General features: G+C 34.8%; 3 protein-coding genes across 3 annotated transcripts; all 3 read left to right on the top strand.

Moving 5' to 3' along the window:
• Positions 1-411: 411 nt before the first annotated feature.
• Positions 412-7,195, top strand: CBG11640 (the record flags this gene model as incomplete). The annotated part of the gene is made up of 8 exons (XM_002632706.1): positions 412-502; positions 545-633; positions 1,891-1,979; positions 2,021-2,081; positions 5,709-5,929; positions 5,980-6,247; positions 6,386-6,508; positions 6,557-7,195. 8 exons carry the CDS (start codon positions 412-414, stop codon positions 7,193-7,195), a joined length of 1,581 nt encoding a protein of 526 aa, XP_002632752.1.
• Positions 7,196-8,878: 1,683 nt separating this feature from the next.
• CBG11639 lies at positions 8,879-12,244 on the top strand (the record flags this gene model as incomplete). The annotated part of the gene is made up of 7 exons (XM_002632705.2): positions 8,879-9,076; positions 10,612-10,695; positions 11,412-11,502; positions 11,547-11,625; positions 11,670-11,801; positions 11,860-12,133; positions 12,179-12,244. The coding sequence occupies 7 exons, from the start codon at positions 8,879-8,881 to the stop codon at positions 12,242-12,244; spliced, it is 924 nt and encodes a 307-aa protein (XP_002632751.2).
• Positions 12,245-16,231: 3,987 nt separating this feature from the next.
• CBG11638 lies at positions 16,232-18,592 on the top strand (the record flags this gene model as incomplete). The annotated part of the gene is made up of 7 exons (XM_002632704.1): positions 16,232-16,423; positions 16,481-16,653; positions 16,821-16,955; positions 17,624-17,765; positions 17,960-18,094; positions 18,292-18,469; positions 18,516-18,592. The coding sequence occupies 7 exons, from the start codon at positions 16,232-16,234 to the stop codon at positions 18,590-18,592; spliced, it is 1,032 nt and encodes a 343-aa protein (XP_002632750.1).
• Positions 18,593-18,956: the final 364 nt, after the last annotated feature.

Below are 18,956 nucleotides of genomic sequence, written 5' to 3'. Positions count from 1 at the left end.
ATAAAAGTCACAGTTTTATTGGGTTCACATTAGAAGATTTCCTAATTTTTGACATTAGTTTTTGGAACTCATTTTGAGAGAAAATAATCTGAAAGTGATCATTTTTTTATTCCCACCTGTCTTAAATTTGACTATTTTCCAATCAATTATCCAATCAATGATTTTTCAAAGCTCAACAATTTGAAATTCCCATACATATTTCAAAATGAGTCTCTCTTATCACCAACTTTGCACAATGCCAATTACTCATAGTTATTACAAAACATTTTCTTAATGATTGCATTTTTTCAAACCAATTTTGTCAACTGATAACACAAACCACGCCCACCCTTCCCCAATTTCCAGCAAATACGATAAGAATGCACATAAAAAGGAGCAGAAACTGCTGGAAAAAATCAGTTTTTGTCAAAAATGACGACTGCCGTGGTTCATGTGTCTGGATATTCCAAGCCTAAAGGTCGCAAGGATGCTCAGATGTGTTATATGGTTTATTGGGGAATTGGTAGGTCAAAAAATTGTATTTATTGATTTTTTTGATTTTCAGACCATCCAAACAGTCATGAGGCTGTAGTCGAAGGATATTTAAATGAGGATCATGTGGAGCTTTTTGCAGCTAGAGTGGCTATAAGAACGGTAAGGAAATTTCTACAGGGTGGGTACTAATTATTGATACACATTCAAGACATAATAACTCGTTTGAAAAACATCGAAAACTGTTAAAAATTTTAACAGTAGATCACGGCACGCAAGCGTTTTGCAGTCCGGAAGAAGATTAGCAGTCCGCGCCCGCCAGACGGTCCGTTTTTCGGCAGTCCCCCTCTACCTGTGCAACCGATGTTGTCCTCTCACGCGGAATTGGTAGAGGAGGGAAGGGCAAGCCGAAATCCCCAGCGCACCGAAATCGGCCCAAATTTCCAGACAAAGTTTTTCAGCCTGGGAGTGAGAACGGGCTAAAAATTTTTTCGTCATCGTATAGAACATGTCTTAAACTATAAGCATGCAAATTTTGAGCAAATTCTCAACCGTTGTCTGAAAAACCTTCCCTTGTTAGGCTGAATCATCGTGTTTTCTTCATTTGTTTCCTACACCCAAAAAACGACGGCAAGTTTAATGACTCTGCTCGTTGCAGCCTCTAATCTAACTCCCATATGTCCCATGATCCCCAGAACATCTGGGAAAGGTCCATGTACACTATCAATTAGTGTACCTTAAGGACTCAATATACCACTCGGGTGTCATTTTGGATACTGAGCAAAGAAAATGTAATGCCAAGGTTAGATCTCAGGATAGTACTTGAATGAAGGTCCTAGCAATTTTTGGATTACCCAAAATTTTCGTTCCGTGATTTTATTTTTCGTTCCGTGATTTTATTTTTCGTTCCGTGATTTTGTTTCGTTCCGTGATTTTTTGTTCCGTGGTTTTTTTTCGTTCCGAGATTCTAGAAGAGTGCCAAGCTTGCGCCATTTCTTTCAAAATGGAGAAAAAGACATGAAACTTCGCAAATATGTAAAAGAAAGTGTAATTGACAAAATTTTGAACAATTGCAGCCGGTTGCGCTTTTGTACAGGCGTGTAAGTTGGCGCAAACTTGTGTATCAGTATTTAGGATCCACCCTGTGCAAAATTGTCCGTTTTAGTCACATTTTGGCGCAAAAAACTCCAGGAATCTTTCAGAACCTTAAGATGCTTCTAGAACCTTCCAAAATATAATTTTCCAGACGGCCAAACAGAAAAACTCCAGAATCATGATCCGCTGTGACTCAATGGAAAATTTTAGTCGATTTTCATTGACTTCATAAACTATTCGAGTCATATAAGACTTCAGCAATCTTTAAACATCTTCTAAACACGTTCCAATTCTTTTAGAACCTTCCAGAAAAAAATTTTCCAGGCGGCCAAACAGAAATACTCTAGGATCATGATCCGCTGTGACTCCCGTTTTGTTTATGATCAAATCAAAAACTCGGCCAACTTCGCGAGGTTTGTATAACTCTTTAAATTTTCTAAAACCCATTTTTCAGAGCTCCGCAAGAAATCCTCCGCTTGGTCGCATCGATTCACCACTTCAAGAAGCAGATTCTGGTAGACTTCGGAAAATTGATAAGAATGACACTGATAATAATTTTAACACTGCTTTGATGAAAATTAATCCAATTAACAAAATTTATATTTTTAAAACTGTTATCATGTATTGGAAATAAGTAAAGTTTACGAGTTTTGTGAAGATTCTGAAACAGTACTCTTATTTGAATTCATTTTATGAAGTTTTTTGTTTGGAAAAATTTTTGAGGTGTATAAATTGAGGGAAAAGTGGTAGAAGTACCGGCCGAGCTACGCGGTCGTGCAGCCGGAACTCTGAAGATGTTTTCTCAAAAGCTTTTGTTTCAAATTATTCATTTTTAGATCAACAGTTTCAATAAAACAACGAAAGAACTTTTTGGAACCATTTTTATGAACCCTTTTTTTATAATGGGAAAAAAAACTCAAGAAAAAATTATCAACTATTCATTAGTTCCTAATTTTTTCTCTTTTCTTTGATAATGAAAAACTAAATGTGTTCTTATTATAAAGGCTCTCACTTTTTTTTATATTATTTAGTTTTTAACTTGCAAGTAAGCTAGTGAAGTGCAAGCTAATTTTAAACGAATTTTCAAGTTTTGAAATTAGAAATGTCAACTGGTAATTACAGTATATCTGGATTCTTTAAATTCCATGCTTCTCTTTAATCCAAAATATTTTTCCAATTTCAAATTCTCCCTAAACCTTATTCTCATCTCTCCTCATCGTTGATTATTTGGATCTGAAATTGTGGACTGTTCCTCCCATCACTGGTACCTCAGGTTCCTTTGTTTCGATTTTTTGGTTTTGATGTATTTCTCGCTGAAACCATGAACCATAACTTGATTGCCATCTATCTGTGTTGCTCAATTTATGGACCGGAGGTGTGATTTTGAAGTGGGAGAACTGTATCGGATTTTCTAGAAAACGTAACATCTCTTAACATTGCTGGCAACGTTACCGTATTTTCTACTGTATCTCATATATTCTCATTTTCCCATACTTCTAAAAATGAGTCAATGTTTCTTTCAAAAAGGGCAAATGTCTCAAACTTCTATAATTGGTACATCCTACATATTACAGTCCCGGATGTCAATTAACCTTTGCGGTCCTCTGGGAAAAAATATTGATAGTGTCGGAATACTAAAATACACAAGGGGTAAGGGCAGGTGTTTAACAACATTTCTATAATTGCTACATAATCTCTCATTCCGTCACGGATATCATTTAACCTATGTGGTCCTCTGAAAAAGATCATTGGCATAGTCATACATAACTAACAACGCTTATGTGTCCCATAACATCGTTTCTCATCAATTCAAATGTTGACGGCCAGTAACTTTATATCCTTAGAATCTTTTTATTTGTATATTTCCCACTATATTTTTGAAATATTTCCCATTTCACAAACATATTTTACACTAGGCGGTCTTTTGGTTTCAGTAGCGAATCTTCTTAAATCTACGAAAGTTTAATAGGTCTGTAAATGTAAAGCTTTGCTATTACCAATTAGTTTTTTTCTTTAATTTGAACGAATTTCGATAGGAAAACCTCAAAAGATGATGTCAGGAAATACTCTGTGGTGCTTTTGCAGAAGGCATAATTATTTGATTGACAATACCAAAGATGTTCCGAAAACTGTTCGTGATTTCTCAATTGTAAAGCACTGTAGTTCTAGAATTCACTTATTATCAGACTCACCGCCTCATTTCTCTTTTCGGAACAACTTCAGACCTATTGGCGCAATTCAACCTTTTGGGTAGATCAAAAACTCATTTCTCGATTTTACAAGGGAGGTCGTTTTAGAAAGGCTTTCAGAATTTTCTTATTTTTTGACAGGGGTTAGTTGACACGCACTTGGGTTCAAGCAAGGGGGTCAGAAAGAGCGCCCCAGTAAATTTAGGAAAAATTCTAAATTCGCTGCCGAGTTTCGTTGGCTGAGTTTCACAGTTTTAAATGAAGAGCGAAAAAGCGCGCCTTGCAACCAGTTGATTTTGAAGAAATATATCATGATCTAGATCAAACCCGCGTCCAATTTAAAATTATTAAATTTCTTCTGGCCTACGAGTTTGCTGGGGCGCGCTTTCTGACCCCCTCGCTTGAACCCCAGTGGACACGCTCAAAAAGCCCCTGTCAAAATCTGTATATGCACTTTTTCCAAAAATAATTTTTGTCTGAAAGTTTCCAATTTCTTAACCATTGTAAACCTCACTTTTCTCCATCATTTCGCCTCCCGGGAACTTCCGGAAACACCGTTGACATGTACACACTTACGCACTGTTGTTCCCAGCAGTGAGGTGGCCGGGTGGTTGTGGGCGCGTGCTGTAAGCTGAAGGTCTGGGGTTCGATTCCCTCTTTTGAAATTATCTTTTGCTTTTTTTGATCAAATTCCCAGGCATCTATTCAGGGCTCAAAACATGTTTTTGACCAGAGTGTTTTTGGCCAAGTTTTTGGTGGTCAACTCCATGCTAGATTTTCGATGAAAATTTTTTCGTTCGAAATTTCTCAATTTTTGTATGGAATGTATTTTTGTAAATTCTTATTAGTTTCTCATGATTCATCCACCTTTTTTTGACCTAGAACAATGCAAAATCACTTATAATTCATTGTTTTCTTTCGATGTTGGACTATTTGATTCACTGTTTTTCGACATATTTTGAGTCGAAAAGCGGCTAGAAGATCATTAGAAATTAATAAGAACTCACAAAAATACATTTCATACGAAAATTGAGGAATTTCGAACGAAAAAATTTTCATCGAAAATCTAGCATGGAGTTGACCACCAAAAACTTGGAAATTTTCGAAAAAAAACTAACTTTGAAAAAATTGATATTTTCTGCTTCTCAAAGTTTGAAAATCGGCAAAAACTCAAAAACTCTGACCAAAAACATGTTTTGAGCCCTGAATAGATGTCTAGGAATTTGATCAAAAAAAGCAAAAGATAATTTCAAAAGAGGGAATCGAACCCCAGACATTCAACTTACAGCACGCGCCCACAACCACCCGGCCACCTCTCTGCTAGGAACAACAGTGCGTAAGTGTGTACATGTCAACGGTGTTTCCGGAAGTTCCCGGGAGGCGAAATGACGGAGAAAAGTGATGTTTACAATAGTTAAGAAATTGGAAACTTTCAGACAAAAATTTTCAGCATTTTTGGAAAAAGTGCATATACAGATTTTAACAGGGGTTTTTAGCGGGTCAACTAACCCCTGTCAAAAAATAAGAAAATTCTGAAAGCCTTTCTAAAACGACCTCCCTTGTTAGAAGATATTTCATAGTCAGATTGAAAATTGATTTTTCCGTTCACCCTTGTAGTTTCCATCAGTATTTTTTTTTTCATTTTTTTCTACAGTAATCATCTCAAGGTCCTTTTTAAGAACCTCTTTTTTTTCTACAGTATCCTTTTTCCTACCGTACTCTTTCCCAGAAGACACTCTCTGTTTCCTGTGCTATCTCGCTCATATTGATTGTTGATGCGTTTTATGGTCCCGCCCCTTTGAATCCGCCCCTTAGCTAACCATAACCGTCTCAGAAAATATTTGTCATTCATTCGATCTGTCTTCTTCCGGTTTGTTGGTCCGCTACCTTCTGGAATACTAATCGATATTCTCTCTCAATTCTTTCTAATATCAACTTCCATCAATTTTCAAGATGCACAACACTTTCCAAATGCACCATCCTTCTAATACCGTCTACGACCCAACTCTGAGAGTTCATAATACCTATCCAGTTTACGGATATCAGCAGATGATGCCAGTTTATCAACCGATTCAGCGGAAAGAAATTCAAGTTCGGTTGAAGAATCAAGATCAATGGAGCTATCTGCATAAATCTGGAGGAGGAAACGAGATGATGCTGAAAATCAACGGAAAGTGAGTTTACTTTGACATTTCCTGACTACGGTAACTTTTCTTATTTTCAGACCGCTGTTCCCAAAGATTCAATGCGACGTACAAAACCTAGATGCGTCCAGAGACTACGATATTGGTATAAAAATGGCTCTTCGCAATCCAAAACAATTCGTTCATGACAAAAATACAGGATGGATTCCCGATGAGAATTCTGACGTAGTACCTGACAAGGAATCCAATGAAGTGTTCATCCGCGAGTCTGGAGCAAATCTCATAAGGCGTGGCATTGATTTTGGGTACGTCAAGATCTACAACGATAAAATTCTGAAGGCTAACGAGGTCCCGTCCGAACCTAAGAAACTCAATAAAGCGATTTCAATTTATTTATTTAGGAACTTTGAATCGTGTTCATCAATTTATTTAAGTGTTCATCAATTTATTTATTTAGGAACTTTGAATCCATTAATAAAATTTCAGTGCAAAGTCAATCTGAGATGTCTCCACATTCCCGTCATTACCATCTACGAGGATGACCGTAAAACCGTAATCCGCCAATTCCAGTTCGAGGAGACCCAGTTTTTGGCGGTTTCGGAGTACAAGGTAATTAGGAAATTAATTACGGAAGACTAATTGATTTGTTGTTTTCAGAACAAGGTTGTCAGACAATTCAAGATCCAAAACGACAAGTGTGTACCTGGTATCTACCGGAAAGCACCAGGTTCTGAACAAGAGGAAACATCGGAAGAAGCTCCAACTAAAAGAAGCCGAAAAAGAGCTGCGAAGGTTCCAGTTGCTGATTCCAAGAAGTTCAAAGGATCTCAAGATGCTTCTCCTGGATCTCCGGTCAATTTAATGGTCTCCACCTCTTCTGGATCCGTTCAAAATGCCATTGGATCTCAACAGTCGCTGAATTCCACAAACACTTCGATTTCCTCCAACATGACAAGGCCTTCGATGACTCCTCCGATGACTGGAAATCCATCTGTTGTCTTCAATATGTCACAAGCATCGACGTCATCTGGAGTCGCTCAAAATTACTTTGAATATGGATACGATTTTTCGAGTACTTCATCTTCTTCTCCAGAAAGTCTCAACCGTTTCTCGACGTCTCCTCCAATGACTTTCGATGAGAATCAGGATCCAATTGTCAACTACAGTAATCCAATGGATACCAATTGCTTTGGAAACGAATACAACAACGTCTATCCCATGCAGATGAATGGATTCGACTTCAATGCTCCACCAAATCCATACCCATTCGATTTCAACAATGATTACATATTTTAATATGTCATGTGAAATACTCTGCGATCTCATTTAAATTCTTACTGGTTTGCTAACTAAATTTTTTTTTGAATAATATATTTCTGTTAATAAAAATATAAAAATAAAAGTCGGCATTTTTTTTCAATTAAACTTAAAAAGACTAAACTTGAGAAAATTTCTTGACTCAAGCATTCGAAGGTGGTTCACTTACAAGGGAACCATGTTTAGCCTTCATCTCAGAATTTTTTCTAAATTTGCTCATTTATAGTTTTAAATACGGGCTTTCTTTTGAATTTTCAATTTTTCGAAAATTTTTTAAATGTGCTAAAATGAATTCTAAACGCATAAAAATGATAAAATGAGTCTTTTCACAAGATTCTGTATCCGTTTTAAAGATTCATATCCGTTTTGAAATCCGAAATAAGTGATTTATTCCAAAACTCCAATGAATTGTAGTCCTTGGAAAATCACCCAATAGCACTCAAATATTGTGAAAACATAGATTTACGTACTTCTTGACTGATTTATAACAGTTCCGCAACCAATATGATCAAATAGGGGGATTTCGACTGACATTTTGAGTAGATAAGGCTTTTCAGCAGTGCTTCAAGAATTTTTCAGAGATTATCTTTTTCGAGTTTTTTCCTACTGAAATAATAGAGCAAACATAGTTTTGATTTTCGAAAAGTTCAAAGCATTCCTCCAACATCAAAGAAAAAAGAAAATGGACAGTGACAGAATCGAACCTCAAACTTGTGATTACTATTCATCTCCACTATCTACTCGGCCACTGTTGCTCGTTTCTTCCACAGTGAAGAATGTATAGAGGAAAGGGGGGAAAGTGGAAGGGAAGGAGGAGACCAAAAAAACAGCATATTTTCAGATGGACTTTTCTCGGCTTCTAGAAATTTGTACAGAAAACCGAATAAACCACGAGAAAGCCCGTATTTGAAACTATAAATGAGCAAATTTAAAAAAAATTCTGAGATGAAGGCTAAACATGGTTCCCTTGTTAGTTATGTACCTCTGAAATCATTTCAAAAATACTAGATTGCCATCTGTCTTTTTTATTGCTCATCAATCCAGTTTTGGACCGGAGGTTGTAAACTATTTATTATGATTATATTATGACGTTTTAGTTATTCGGCATTCTCTTTGTAAGACTCCTTTTTTATTAGGGTCTGTAAACTTTAGGTAAGATTTTATATCACCCAATCAATCAATGAATCTACAAATTGAGACAAAAGATAAGGGCAAGATGAAACAGAAAATTGAAAAAAATACAAATACAAAGTTTTCGGAATTAGCTAAATTTAAAAATGTCATAAGAACTGCTACAAATTATCAAAATTGTCTAGATATTCTTATTCGAAAAAAAATGTTGCTGAAATTCAAAATTCTCAAAAGTAAAGAATTTAATCCAAAACATTCAAAACATAAAGCTTGGGAATTTTTGAAGATTCTGAAAAAGTAGATTTTGGAAATTTGGCTCAAAAACTCAAAAAATTTTTTTTGGTCCAAATGATTCAATTCACAATTTTTCTGAATTTGAGAACCTGCTATACCCCGAAATTCCTTTTTTTCTAAATTTCTTCCTCTCGCTCCTAGACAAAACCGTAAACACTCATTATCCCCTAATTCCCAATACACCCATTGTCTAGAAAAATAACTTCGGCACTCTTTCCAAATAATCTTCACTCGCAAATGGGTCTCCAAACCTTCTCTCAAATAAAAAATGCGATAAACCTTTTTGCATTCATATTGGCAGTTATCACAAATTGTGTGATCGTTTTTCTGGTAATTACCAAATCACCCCAGAAATTTGGCAATTATCGACATCTTATGGTTTATTTTTCAATGCTTTCAATTTTATTGGCTTTTTTGGATTATTTGGTGCAACCGGTGAGATGGAAATGGGGGAAAATCGGTATTAAAGAAAAAATTGTCCTGTTTCAAATTACTGATTTGATTGGCTCATTGATATGCGTACAATTCGGTTTGATCTTTAACTGTAAACGAACTTAATATAACTCACAATCAGAACGTTTCTAGCTTCAAAATGACAGTAAAAAAAATAACTTCTCAAAAATTACTATGTTGTATTCTGAAAAAATATTTATGTTTCAAATTGCTGATTTCATGGGTTTGATGATTTTAAATTATTGGATGACGGGATACATTGAACATTGAGAAAGTGATTTCCAATTTTGAGTTAGACACGCAGTGAGTCTCGTTTCTCTGCACTCTAGCCTTAGTACAAAATTTAATTTAATTTGTTTATTGATCAGGTGTAATAAAACATTAGAGGGCAGGACATGAAAGACTCAAAAAAAATGCCCCTCACGAGGCCGATCTGAGTAGGGGAGGGGAAACGGGATAGTTTAGATATTTGACACAGGAAAGATGTAACCGGTAGAAAAAGAAAAATAGGGAGCAAATATATCAATAACGGGTAATACTGGAAGAAATTAAGGATTCAAACTCGGAAGGTAGGAGAAATCGGGTAACTTGGGAAGTGATGGCGTTCCACAGGGGAACAATTGAAGAAAAATAGTCAGAGGAGTAGGGCTGAATAATAATTAAGTTCATAGGGCGACGAGGGGAGGAGGAGTATTTGACATGTGCATTTAGGTTAGGAAAGTAGGCGGAGCCATTTAAAAATTTATAGAGAAGAATTAGTTGAGCTTTTAGCCTACGATGTCGAATGGAGAACATATTGAGGATAGAGAGACGATCAGAATAGGAACTGTACTGGATATTACAACGCTGGAAAATACACTTAGAGAAAAATCTTAAGGGAGATTCTAGTTTTAGAGCAAGGTAAAAAATGACCATAACTCTGTGAATATTCACTCAAATCCATTGAAAATTGTATTTTTGAATTCAACATGTTTTTAGCTTCAATATAACTAGAAAAATGATAATTTTCGAAAAAAAATTGATTCCTAAAAACTTCCCTGTTTCAAATTGCTTTGAGTCATTGATCACAAACTCAGTTTCATTACAAAAGCGGCCCTGACCACTTGTTTTTTTTTCAATTTTTGTAATTTTGTGGCAACGACGCAGTGTGTCTCGTTTCTCTGCACTCTAGCCTTGACACTAAAAATATCATAACTCTGGGAATATTCACTCAAATTTATTGCGAACCATATTTTTGAATTCAGCATGGTTTTAGCTTCAAAATGACTGAACCACTCAATCGAAAAAATCTAACCAATCAATCGAAAAAATCTGTAATTTTCGGTTAGAGCCGCAGCGTGTCTCAATTCTTTGCACTCTACGGCATAACACAAAAAAGGACCATAACTCTGTGAATATTCATTGAAATTCATTGAAAACTATCTTTCTGATTTCAGCATGTTATCGGCTTCAAAATGACTGTAAAAAGAGTAAATTCTCAAAAATTATTATTTTCCATTCTGAAAAAAAATTTCCAGTTTCAAATTGCTGATTTAGTCATTGATCAAAAATTCAGCTTCGTTGGAAAAGAAACCTCATTGTCAGATATATTGAAAACAATCGTTTGTAAAATCTGTAGTTTTGAATTAGAGAAGCAGCGTGTCTCGTTTCTCGTTTCTCTGCACTCTCGCCTTAACGCTAGAAAGACCATAACTTTTACAATACTCGCTCAAATCCATCAAAAATTATATTTTTGAATTCGGTATGTCCTTAGCTTCAAATTGACTATAAAAACTGAACATTTCGAAACATTATTTTTTCGATTCTGAGAAAATTTCTTGTTTCAAATTGCTGGTTTATTCATTGATCAAGAATTCAATTTCGTTAATAAAACCGGCTGCGTAACCAATCTTTCGAAAAAATCCGTAGTTTTGGGTTAGAGACGCAGCGTGTCTCATTTTTTTGCACTCTAGCCCATAACACAAAAAGGACCATAACTCTGTGAATTTTCACTAGAATTTAACGAAATTTATATTTTTGAAAATTATATTTTTGTCAGCTTGGTCTTAGCTGACACTAAGAACTATACATTTTGGAAGAAATTGTATTTTTTGATTCTGAAAAATTTTCCCGTTTCAAATTCTCTATTTATCAAGCTAACTGTATTTCAAACTGGTAAAAGGGGAAAATTCCTGTTTCAAGCATCCCATTTATTAGGCTATTTCTATTGGAAAACGATAAGTTCTGTGTGGCTAAATAACTCTGAATATTGCTATAAATAGATTTTTCTCAAAATTTAGAAAATTAAAATTCCAAGAAATACAACGAATTTTTTCAGTACGTCATAAGCGAGGAAAGCTTCATAATGATCATGGATTTAAAAGATTCGATTTTCGAAAATCGCCCAACAATTTCTCTGTTACTTTTGGGTAATCAATTAAAAGGGTAATTAAGAACAATTTAAAAAATTCAGCCTCAATTTGCGAATTCTTCCAAGCCACAGTTTGTGCGATCTCAATAAATTTCATATACCGTTATTTTGCATTACAAAGGTGACCTTCAAAAAGTATAACATCTGAACATCTGAAAATTTCAGAAAAGGCCGCTTAAAATATTTTTCTGGAAAATTCCTCTGGCTCTGGATGATAGTACCATTACTGATTGGTGGAATTCCAATGGCAATTTACTTCAGTTTGGGGCCATCTCCCTATATGACCGAGGAGTTGAGGTAGATCAAAAACTTTTCTGTTTTTAGAAAGATCAATAAATTCTTCTTCTTCTACTAGACCCCAACTGAAACGAGTTTATGATATCGACATCGATAAAACCACCTATACCGGCTGTTTTTACTGGAAAATCGATCAAAATGGAATGAAATATTTCAATTTTCGAGAAGTGGTTTATATTCTAATTTTGAATTTAATCATGGGTGCCCATTGGATTTTGATAATTTATTTTGGAACCAAAAGTTACAAAATTATCGTAAATCTGATTCATCAAGGGGAATCTGAATATTCTAGAAGTCTCCAAACTCAGTTGTACAAGGCGTTGGTGGCTCAGGTGGGTCTGAAAATCAGGAATTTCAGCAAAAATCGATATTTCCAGACCCTGATCCCATTATGTTCTCTATTCTTCCCGGTTGCTGTCTATTTCATTTGCCCATTTATCTGATTATCTATCAAATGGGCAAATTTAGTTTTCGGATTTTTCTATGCCCTATACCCTGCCCTTGATCCAATTCCTATCATTTTTCTGGTTGATGACTATCGAGCCACTTTTCTGAGTTTGTTAATTAGTTAATTAGGGTAATTTAAAAATGAGAATTTCAGATTTCTTTCGAAGAATATTTTCCAAGAACGAGGTGGCTCCTGTGACTTTGTACGAGCCAAATATGAATAGTTTTTCTACATGAATAATTTCGAAAAGTTGTCAAATAAACGTTGAGCAATTTTTAAAAAATATGTTCAAATATTGTAAGAAATCGAATCAGAAAACATTTTTCAGAATACTAGATTTTGCGGAATTTCGAGTATTTTGGTTCAGCAAAAAGAGCATCAGATATTTCTTTTACGAAATCTCAGGTTTTCAACGTTTCGGATCAGTTTTAAATATATTCCTTTTTAGGGAGCAAAGAGCAAAAACTCGAAATTAGTTGTTTATTACTAAACCTAAAAAATCAGCCATTTGAAACAGGAAAATTTTTCAGGAAAAAAATATTTTTTTCAAAATTCATCGTTTTTATAGTCATTTTGAAGCTAAGAACATGCTGAATTCAAAAATATAGTTTTCAATTAATTGGAATGTGTATTTATGGAGTTATGATTAGTTGAGTGCTGACGAGAGTGAAGAGAAACGAGACACACTGCGTCTCTGAACCAAAACTTTAAATTTATCAGAACTAATACTCGACTCGAATGAATTGAATTGTCAAGCCAATTAAAACAATCTTTTTGAAACAGAAATTTTCAATAAATTTGAATATTTTAGATTTCGAAACATTCATTTTCGCATTTATTTCTCGATCCATTGAATTGAAATTTTTAGCTCAAACGATTTCTTGAGATTTGTTATTTCGATCCCAAATTCTAATCATGTCCTTTCATGAAGTGTGCATATATGACCCAGACAAGAGAAATAAATCAGAAATAGAAATTCTGATTAATTCGAGAAAAAAAAAACTTCAGGGGTAGAGACGCAGTGTTTCTTCTTTCTATGGACTCTAGCCAATCAAAAACGTCGCAACTGTGCTAGTCTTTGATGTAATTTTCAGGTACTTCATTTTCAGAAATTAGCAGGAATTTTTCTTCAAAATGAGTACAAACTTGACTATTTCTGGAAAACAATTTCCGTTACCAAATTTGTGTTTATAAAAGGTTGGTGATAACGTTTCCAAGTCTTGATCGAATTGTTTGTTTTGAAAATTTTAAATTTTATTCAAAATGCTCACAAATTCGTGTCACAATGAATATAAACATGACTATATATTTTAGAAAATTTTTTACATTGAAATTTTCAAAATATATACTTGACATTAATGTTGGAAAACTGTTTAAACTTGGATTCAGAAAAAAGTTTCTGTTTCTATATTTCTTTTTTCCGGGCGTGTCGCGTTATTCTGCACTCTAGCTGTAACATTAAAAGGAGTCCAACAGTGTGAATATTTATTCAAATCGATTAAAACCTACATTTGAATTTCTCATGTTTTAAGCTTCAAAGTGACTATAAAAATGTTTGTAACTTTATTTATACTTTCCGATTTTGAAAATATTCCTGGTTTGCTTGAATATGAAAAAATCTACATATTCCGTGAAATTCAGGATGTTCTTTGATTTCAATTGACTATAAAAATATTTATTATTGTAAAAGCATATTTTCTGATTTTGGGAATTTTTCTGTTTCAAATGTTCCATTAACTGGGGTTAAGTTTCTTGCATTCCAATTCGTTAATAATTTAATGACTATACTTATGAACTAGTATGCGCTTAAAGCTAAAATTAGCTTCAAAAGCACAATCGACATAATTGACGTTGAGAATTCAAAAAATGAAAACTTGTCAGAACATCTTGAAGACAACTTTCTAAAAATTATTCAGAATTGTCTTCATGGTTGTGAGGTAATGAAATTCTTCAGGAACTGAAATTTAAACAAAAAGTTTTCAGCACTGACCTGTGCATCATTTTAGGTCAATGACACATATTTGTCGAGACCTCCATAAATTTATTTTTTTGTTTTTTTTTCTAAGAGAATGCCACTTGATGTAGATTTCTTATTGTCTAGTAATAAACATCAGTTTCAAAACTTTCATACCTTTGGTAACTTAAAAAAAAATATATATAAGAGAGATCAAATTTCAAAATTTTCACGTTTGAGAGAAAATAATCGAAAAAGAGAAATATTATGAGAATTTACACATTAAAACTACGATTACAAAAAAGTTATTTTTAAATGGGAATTTTCTTATTTTCCCCAGAAAATGTAGCGTGAACATTTATTTTTATTAAATATGGGTTTTCATGAAAAATCCACAATTTTTTGATTTATTTTTTAACGTTTTTATTAAAATTAAAGAACAAAAACACAGAATCGTTCTGCAGAACCTGCAGAACGATTCTGTGAGAGAAAAATATGACGCGAAAATTAAATCACAGAATCGTTCTGCGGAACGATTCTGTGAAGAACACAGTTTTGAATAGAAAAAAAGAATTTCAATTTTTTCTGCGTGAGCACAGTATTTTTCAAAAAATTCGTTTTGACTCCAAACGTGAAAATTTTGAAATTTGATCTTTCTTATATATAATTGTATCTGTTTACACATACGTCAGTCCTTATACTGGCTCGTGCTTATACTGGATCGTACCCTTCTTTGTAAACAATTCTTATCATTTTTCTCGTTGATGATCATCAGTGTGCGCTTTTTAAGTTAGTAATATGAGCTTAATTAAGAACACACCATAATGTTATTAACAATGGTCATATTGGGACAAACGTTTCATCAGTTGACTTTCTTTCAATACAGGAACCGAAATAATTAGAGTTAAAAGAATATCACGATTCTTCTCATTATTTCGGTTCCTGAATATTGTACTCAATACATTATCGAGTAACAGTGAAATTCAAAAAAAAAACCAAATTTCAGATGTTTTTCTATCGAAAACTAAGTGGAATCTGCGCAAGTTTATGAGCGGAATCTGGATAGCTTGTCGCCATGAAAAATTATAATATTTTGCTGTTTCAAAGTGTCAAGTTAACTTTTTAACTTTTTCCGCTCATTTCAGTACGCTACTGTAAACCTTTTCTCAATCAATAAATCATTTTTCGTCGATTTTCAATAAAGGCTGAAAATATTGAACATGTACTTAAACACTATATGAATCAGTATTTCTTCATCCTTCCAGTTTTTGATAGTCAATTTTCCGAGAAAAAAAACTAAAACGGAACACTCATGTTATACAACAGGATAAATGTTATTCCCACTTACAATCAGTTTTAGTTTTAACCAGAATATTTCATTTCATTCGGGAATACTCCAAAAAAATTCCAGCTTCACAAACATCTGAATTACACAGTTTTCTAAAATTAATTATTTATTTATTGCAAACGACCTAAAAGACCAGGCGGACCGGATATTGTGCTAAAAGTCAATTTCAGATTTTTTTCACACGAATCCTTACAGTATTTTCTGTTTCAAAGTGCTCAGATAACTTTTTCCGTTATTTAAAATTTCAGTGCGCTAGAGATATACTGATATTAGAATTTTTCAATTCGGAATTACTTAGCTACAGTACTGTAGGTCAAGTGGGCGGGGCAAGACTCTGCATTTTCGCGTCGCAGTGTACAGTTATACACTTACCTTTCTCACCTCATAGCTCAGCTGCCCGATACCTTCAATCTTTGACTTACTAGGTCAACTCCTCTAGGGCCTTCTGAATCATAGCTCATTTCAAAAGTACATAATTCGAAACTGATCTTTCACTTCTACTTGACACATTCAGAAACTAAAAAACCAAAAGCTTATAAAAAGTGAAAAACAATCGCGTTTTCTACTAATGAGGTATTCTCCAGAGAATTATCATGAGTTATTATGACCCCGATTTCTTGTTTCTCCTCCCCTTTAAAATTGTTTTCTCACTTCATTCTTTCCAAATCTCGGCTCCTAAGATGTCGTTTTCTCACTTGCTGAAAACGTTCGCTCAATTTGTCGCGGTGACATTCTCAATGGCAATTAACGCTGTTCTAATCATCCTCGTCGTTTATCACTCTCCAGATAAGATTGGAAACTACAAGTACCTCATGATTTACTTCTGCTTGATCTCCATGTTCTATGCGGCGATTGACTTTACTGTCCAACCGGTAACCTTCACCTAATTGGAGATGATTGGCTAATTAGGCTAATTAACTTTTGTTTAGTATCTTCACAGCTACGGCTCCAGCTTCTCAATGATCATGGATCTTCGTGGGAGTGTCTTCCAGAACTTTCATTATGTTGCTTTTCTGTTAACCTCTTCTCTAGCCGGCTGCTTTGGTATGAGCATCTACGCAATCTCCATCAACTTTGTTTATCGATTTTTTGCGATTCAAAGGTAACTATTTCTTCGAGTTTGGTTACTGTACTTGAGCGACATTATCTCGGCTCCTATACGAGATATCAAGAATTTTGATGAAATGCCTGTTACAATATTACCAACTAAATTACAGATTCTTGATATCTAGTACGGACATTAAAATAGCTCAAATTAGAGAATTTTAGAGCGAACGGCACCAAGAACTTCTCCGGCTTCAAGTTATTCTTTTGGCTTTCAATTCCAATTGTTGCTGGGATTGCTTGGTTGAGCGTTGGAGTGTTCCTAATGGATTACGATGAAGAATTTGCGGAGTATTTGAGGTAGGAGTTTGATTGCTATTGACCCTCATAATTGGGGAACTTATGGTTTGTGCTATCATAAAATAAGGATCCTTGGGGAGTCTGAAAGGGAGCAAACGAAAAACAAAATAGCATAATTTTGTCTAGTCTAGTTGTCTGGTATAGTTGATCAGTTTCAGAAATTGGTTTCGCGGGGAGCGTAACGTAATATTATACCGGCGAAGAAAAGACACAAAGGTCATAAAACAGCAAAAAATGAAAAATCTCAAACTGTAGTAACCTTAAGGCCTTCAAACTACCAGTATATTATTTCCTGTTACAGTACTATCGTTAGTTTTTTGCGAAATTTTCCAACTGATCTTAGTAGATTCATCTCTCCGAATGAATTTCATCATAAATTCCTGATTTCTAAACGAATCTGAATACAAGAAACCGATTTTGGCATTAAAATTTAATTTTGATGAACAGTAGGGGTACCGAAGGATTTCCGACCGCGTAGCTCAGGCACCTCATGCCCCCACCTTTAAACAGATCAACTAAAATTTCAAGATGTTCCAAAAATTCAGTTTCCACTGTTTCTGTAACATCACAAGTACAATGTTTTTATTCCCTGGTACTAGTACTTCTGCATTTCGGGAAGAAACATTTTGGGCACTCTAGGGAACCCCTCCAACGTCATCAAATTCCAGCGAGAGCATTTACAAGAGTTACGGGCTGGATTGGCACTACATAACACTCACGGGATGTATGTACTTTCGGTCCGATGGGAATGGCGGTTCGCATTGGAGCGTAAGTGATACAACAGGAGCAGCGGTTCTTACAGGAATCATGGTTAGTAATTCATTCTGATTGTTTCAGATTCCTTTCAATAATTCTAAACTCGCTGTGAGAGATATCAAAAACCTGTCAACGGATAAAATGTTTATTATATCATCAGCAACATTTTTGTAGTTAACATAATTTCGACACCTCTTACAGGAACATAGATAATCAATCTCAAAGCGCATGACAAGACCCCTTTCCAGAACACTGCCTTCTTCATCATTCTCTACTTTGGATACCGTACCAAAAAGATGATCAATTGTCTTACTACAAATAAAGGAGACACACGGTTTTCACAACGGTTACAAAAGCAATTGTATAACGCATTGGTTGCTCAGGTTGGTTTAAAAACCGACAACTGCACATGTTTAACTGCTAGAATTGATCTCTTATTGCCCTCATAAGAACTGCCTGAAAGGGAAATGTCCCTGTTCCGTCTTCTTAGCTCCAATTGTCTATACCAGGCTGTCAAACACGGCGTGGCCGACTGCGGCTTTTTGGAGAGTTCCGATTTATACTCCAAACCGTTTTCCAGACTCTGATTCCGATCACCTTCCTCTTTATCCCAATCGGCATCCTATTCTCTGCGCCTCTTTTTGGTTTCGATCTCGAGAGATGGAGTTATTTGGTCACATTCTTCTACTCATTCTACCCTGTCGTTGACCCAATTCCAACCATCTTTTTCATTGACGAGTACCGGACTGCCTTTCTGAGTAAGTTCCGTCAGTTTCTAAGAATTTCAAAAAAAATATTCTTCAGACTTCTTCCGCCGAACACTAAACCGGAACCAAGTCACTCCAGTGAAGTCCATTGATATCGTACCGGAACTTCCGTAGATCGCATTAAATTTTTCCGTTTTTATTGCACTTTCTTCAATCAAAATATTTGAATAAATATCCATCATACTTTCTGTTCTACTTTTCTCAAGAATATCCAGATGAAAATGCTGAAATTTTTCTGAAAAAATCAAAAATGAATAGCTTCTACAAAGACTATTTTCCTTTCAAGTTTTCTAGCGGTTATCATATCCAAGGCCAAACAGGAATCAATGTTATTTTAGCTACAATATTTTTCAAATTTACATTCAAGCCGATTTTTCATTATGTTTATCATGTTTAATGGTAACTCCCGAAAAATGCCGTTAAAAGCGAAAAATTTTCAAAAAAAAGTTGCTAGGAGGGACGAGGATTTGAATTCCCG

The sequence above is a fragment of the Caenorhabditis briggsae genome (assembly GCF_000004555.2).
Source record: "Caenorhabditis briggsae complete genome, chrIV, whole genome shotgun sequence".
NCBI classification, from domain to species: domain Eukaryota; kingdom Metazoa; phylum Nematoda; class Chromadorea; order Rhabditida; family Rhabditidae; genus Caenorhabditis; species Caenorhabditis briggsae.
Note: the sequence above shows the minus strand (reverse complement) of the source record. Positions and strands in the feature narration are given on the sequence as shown.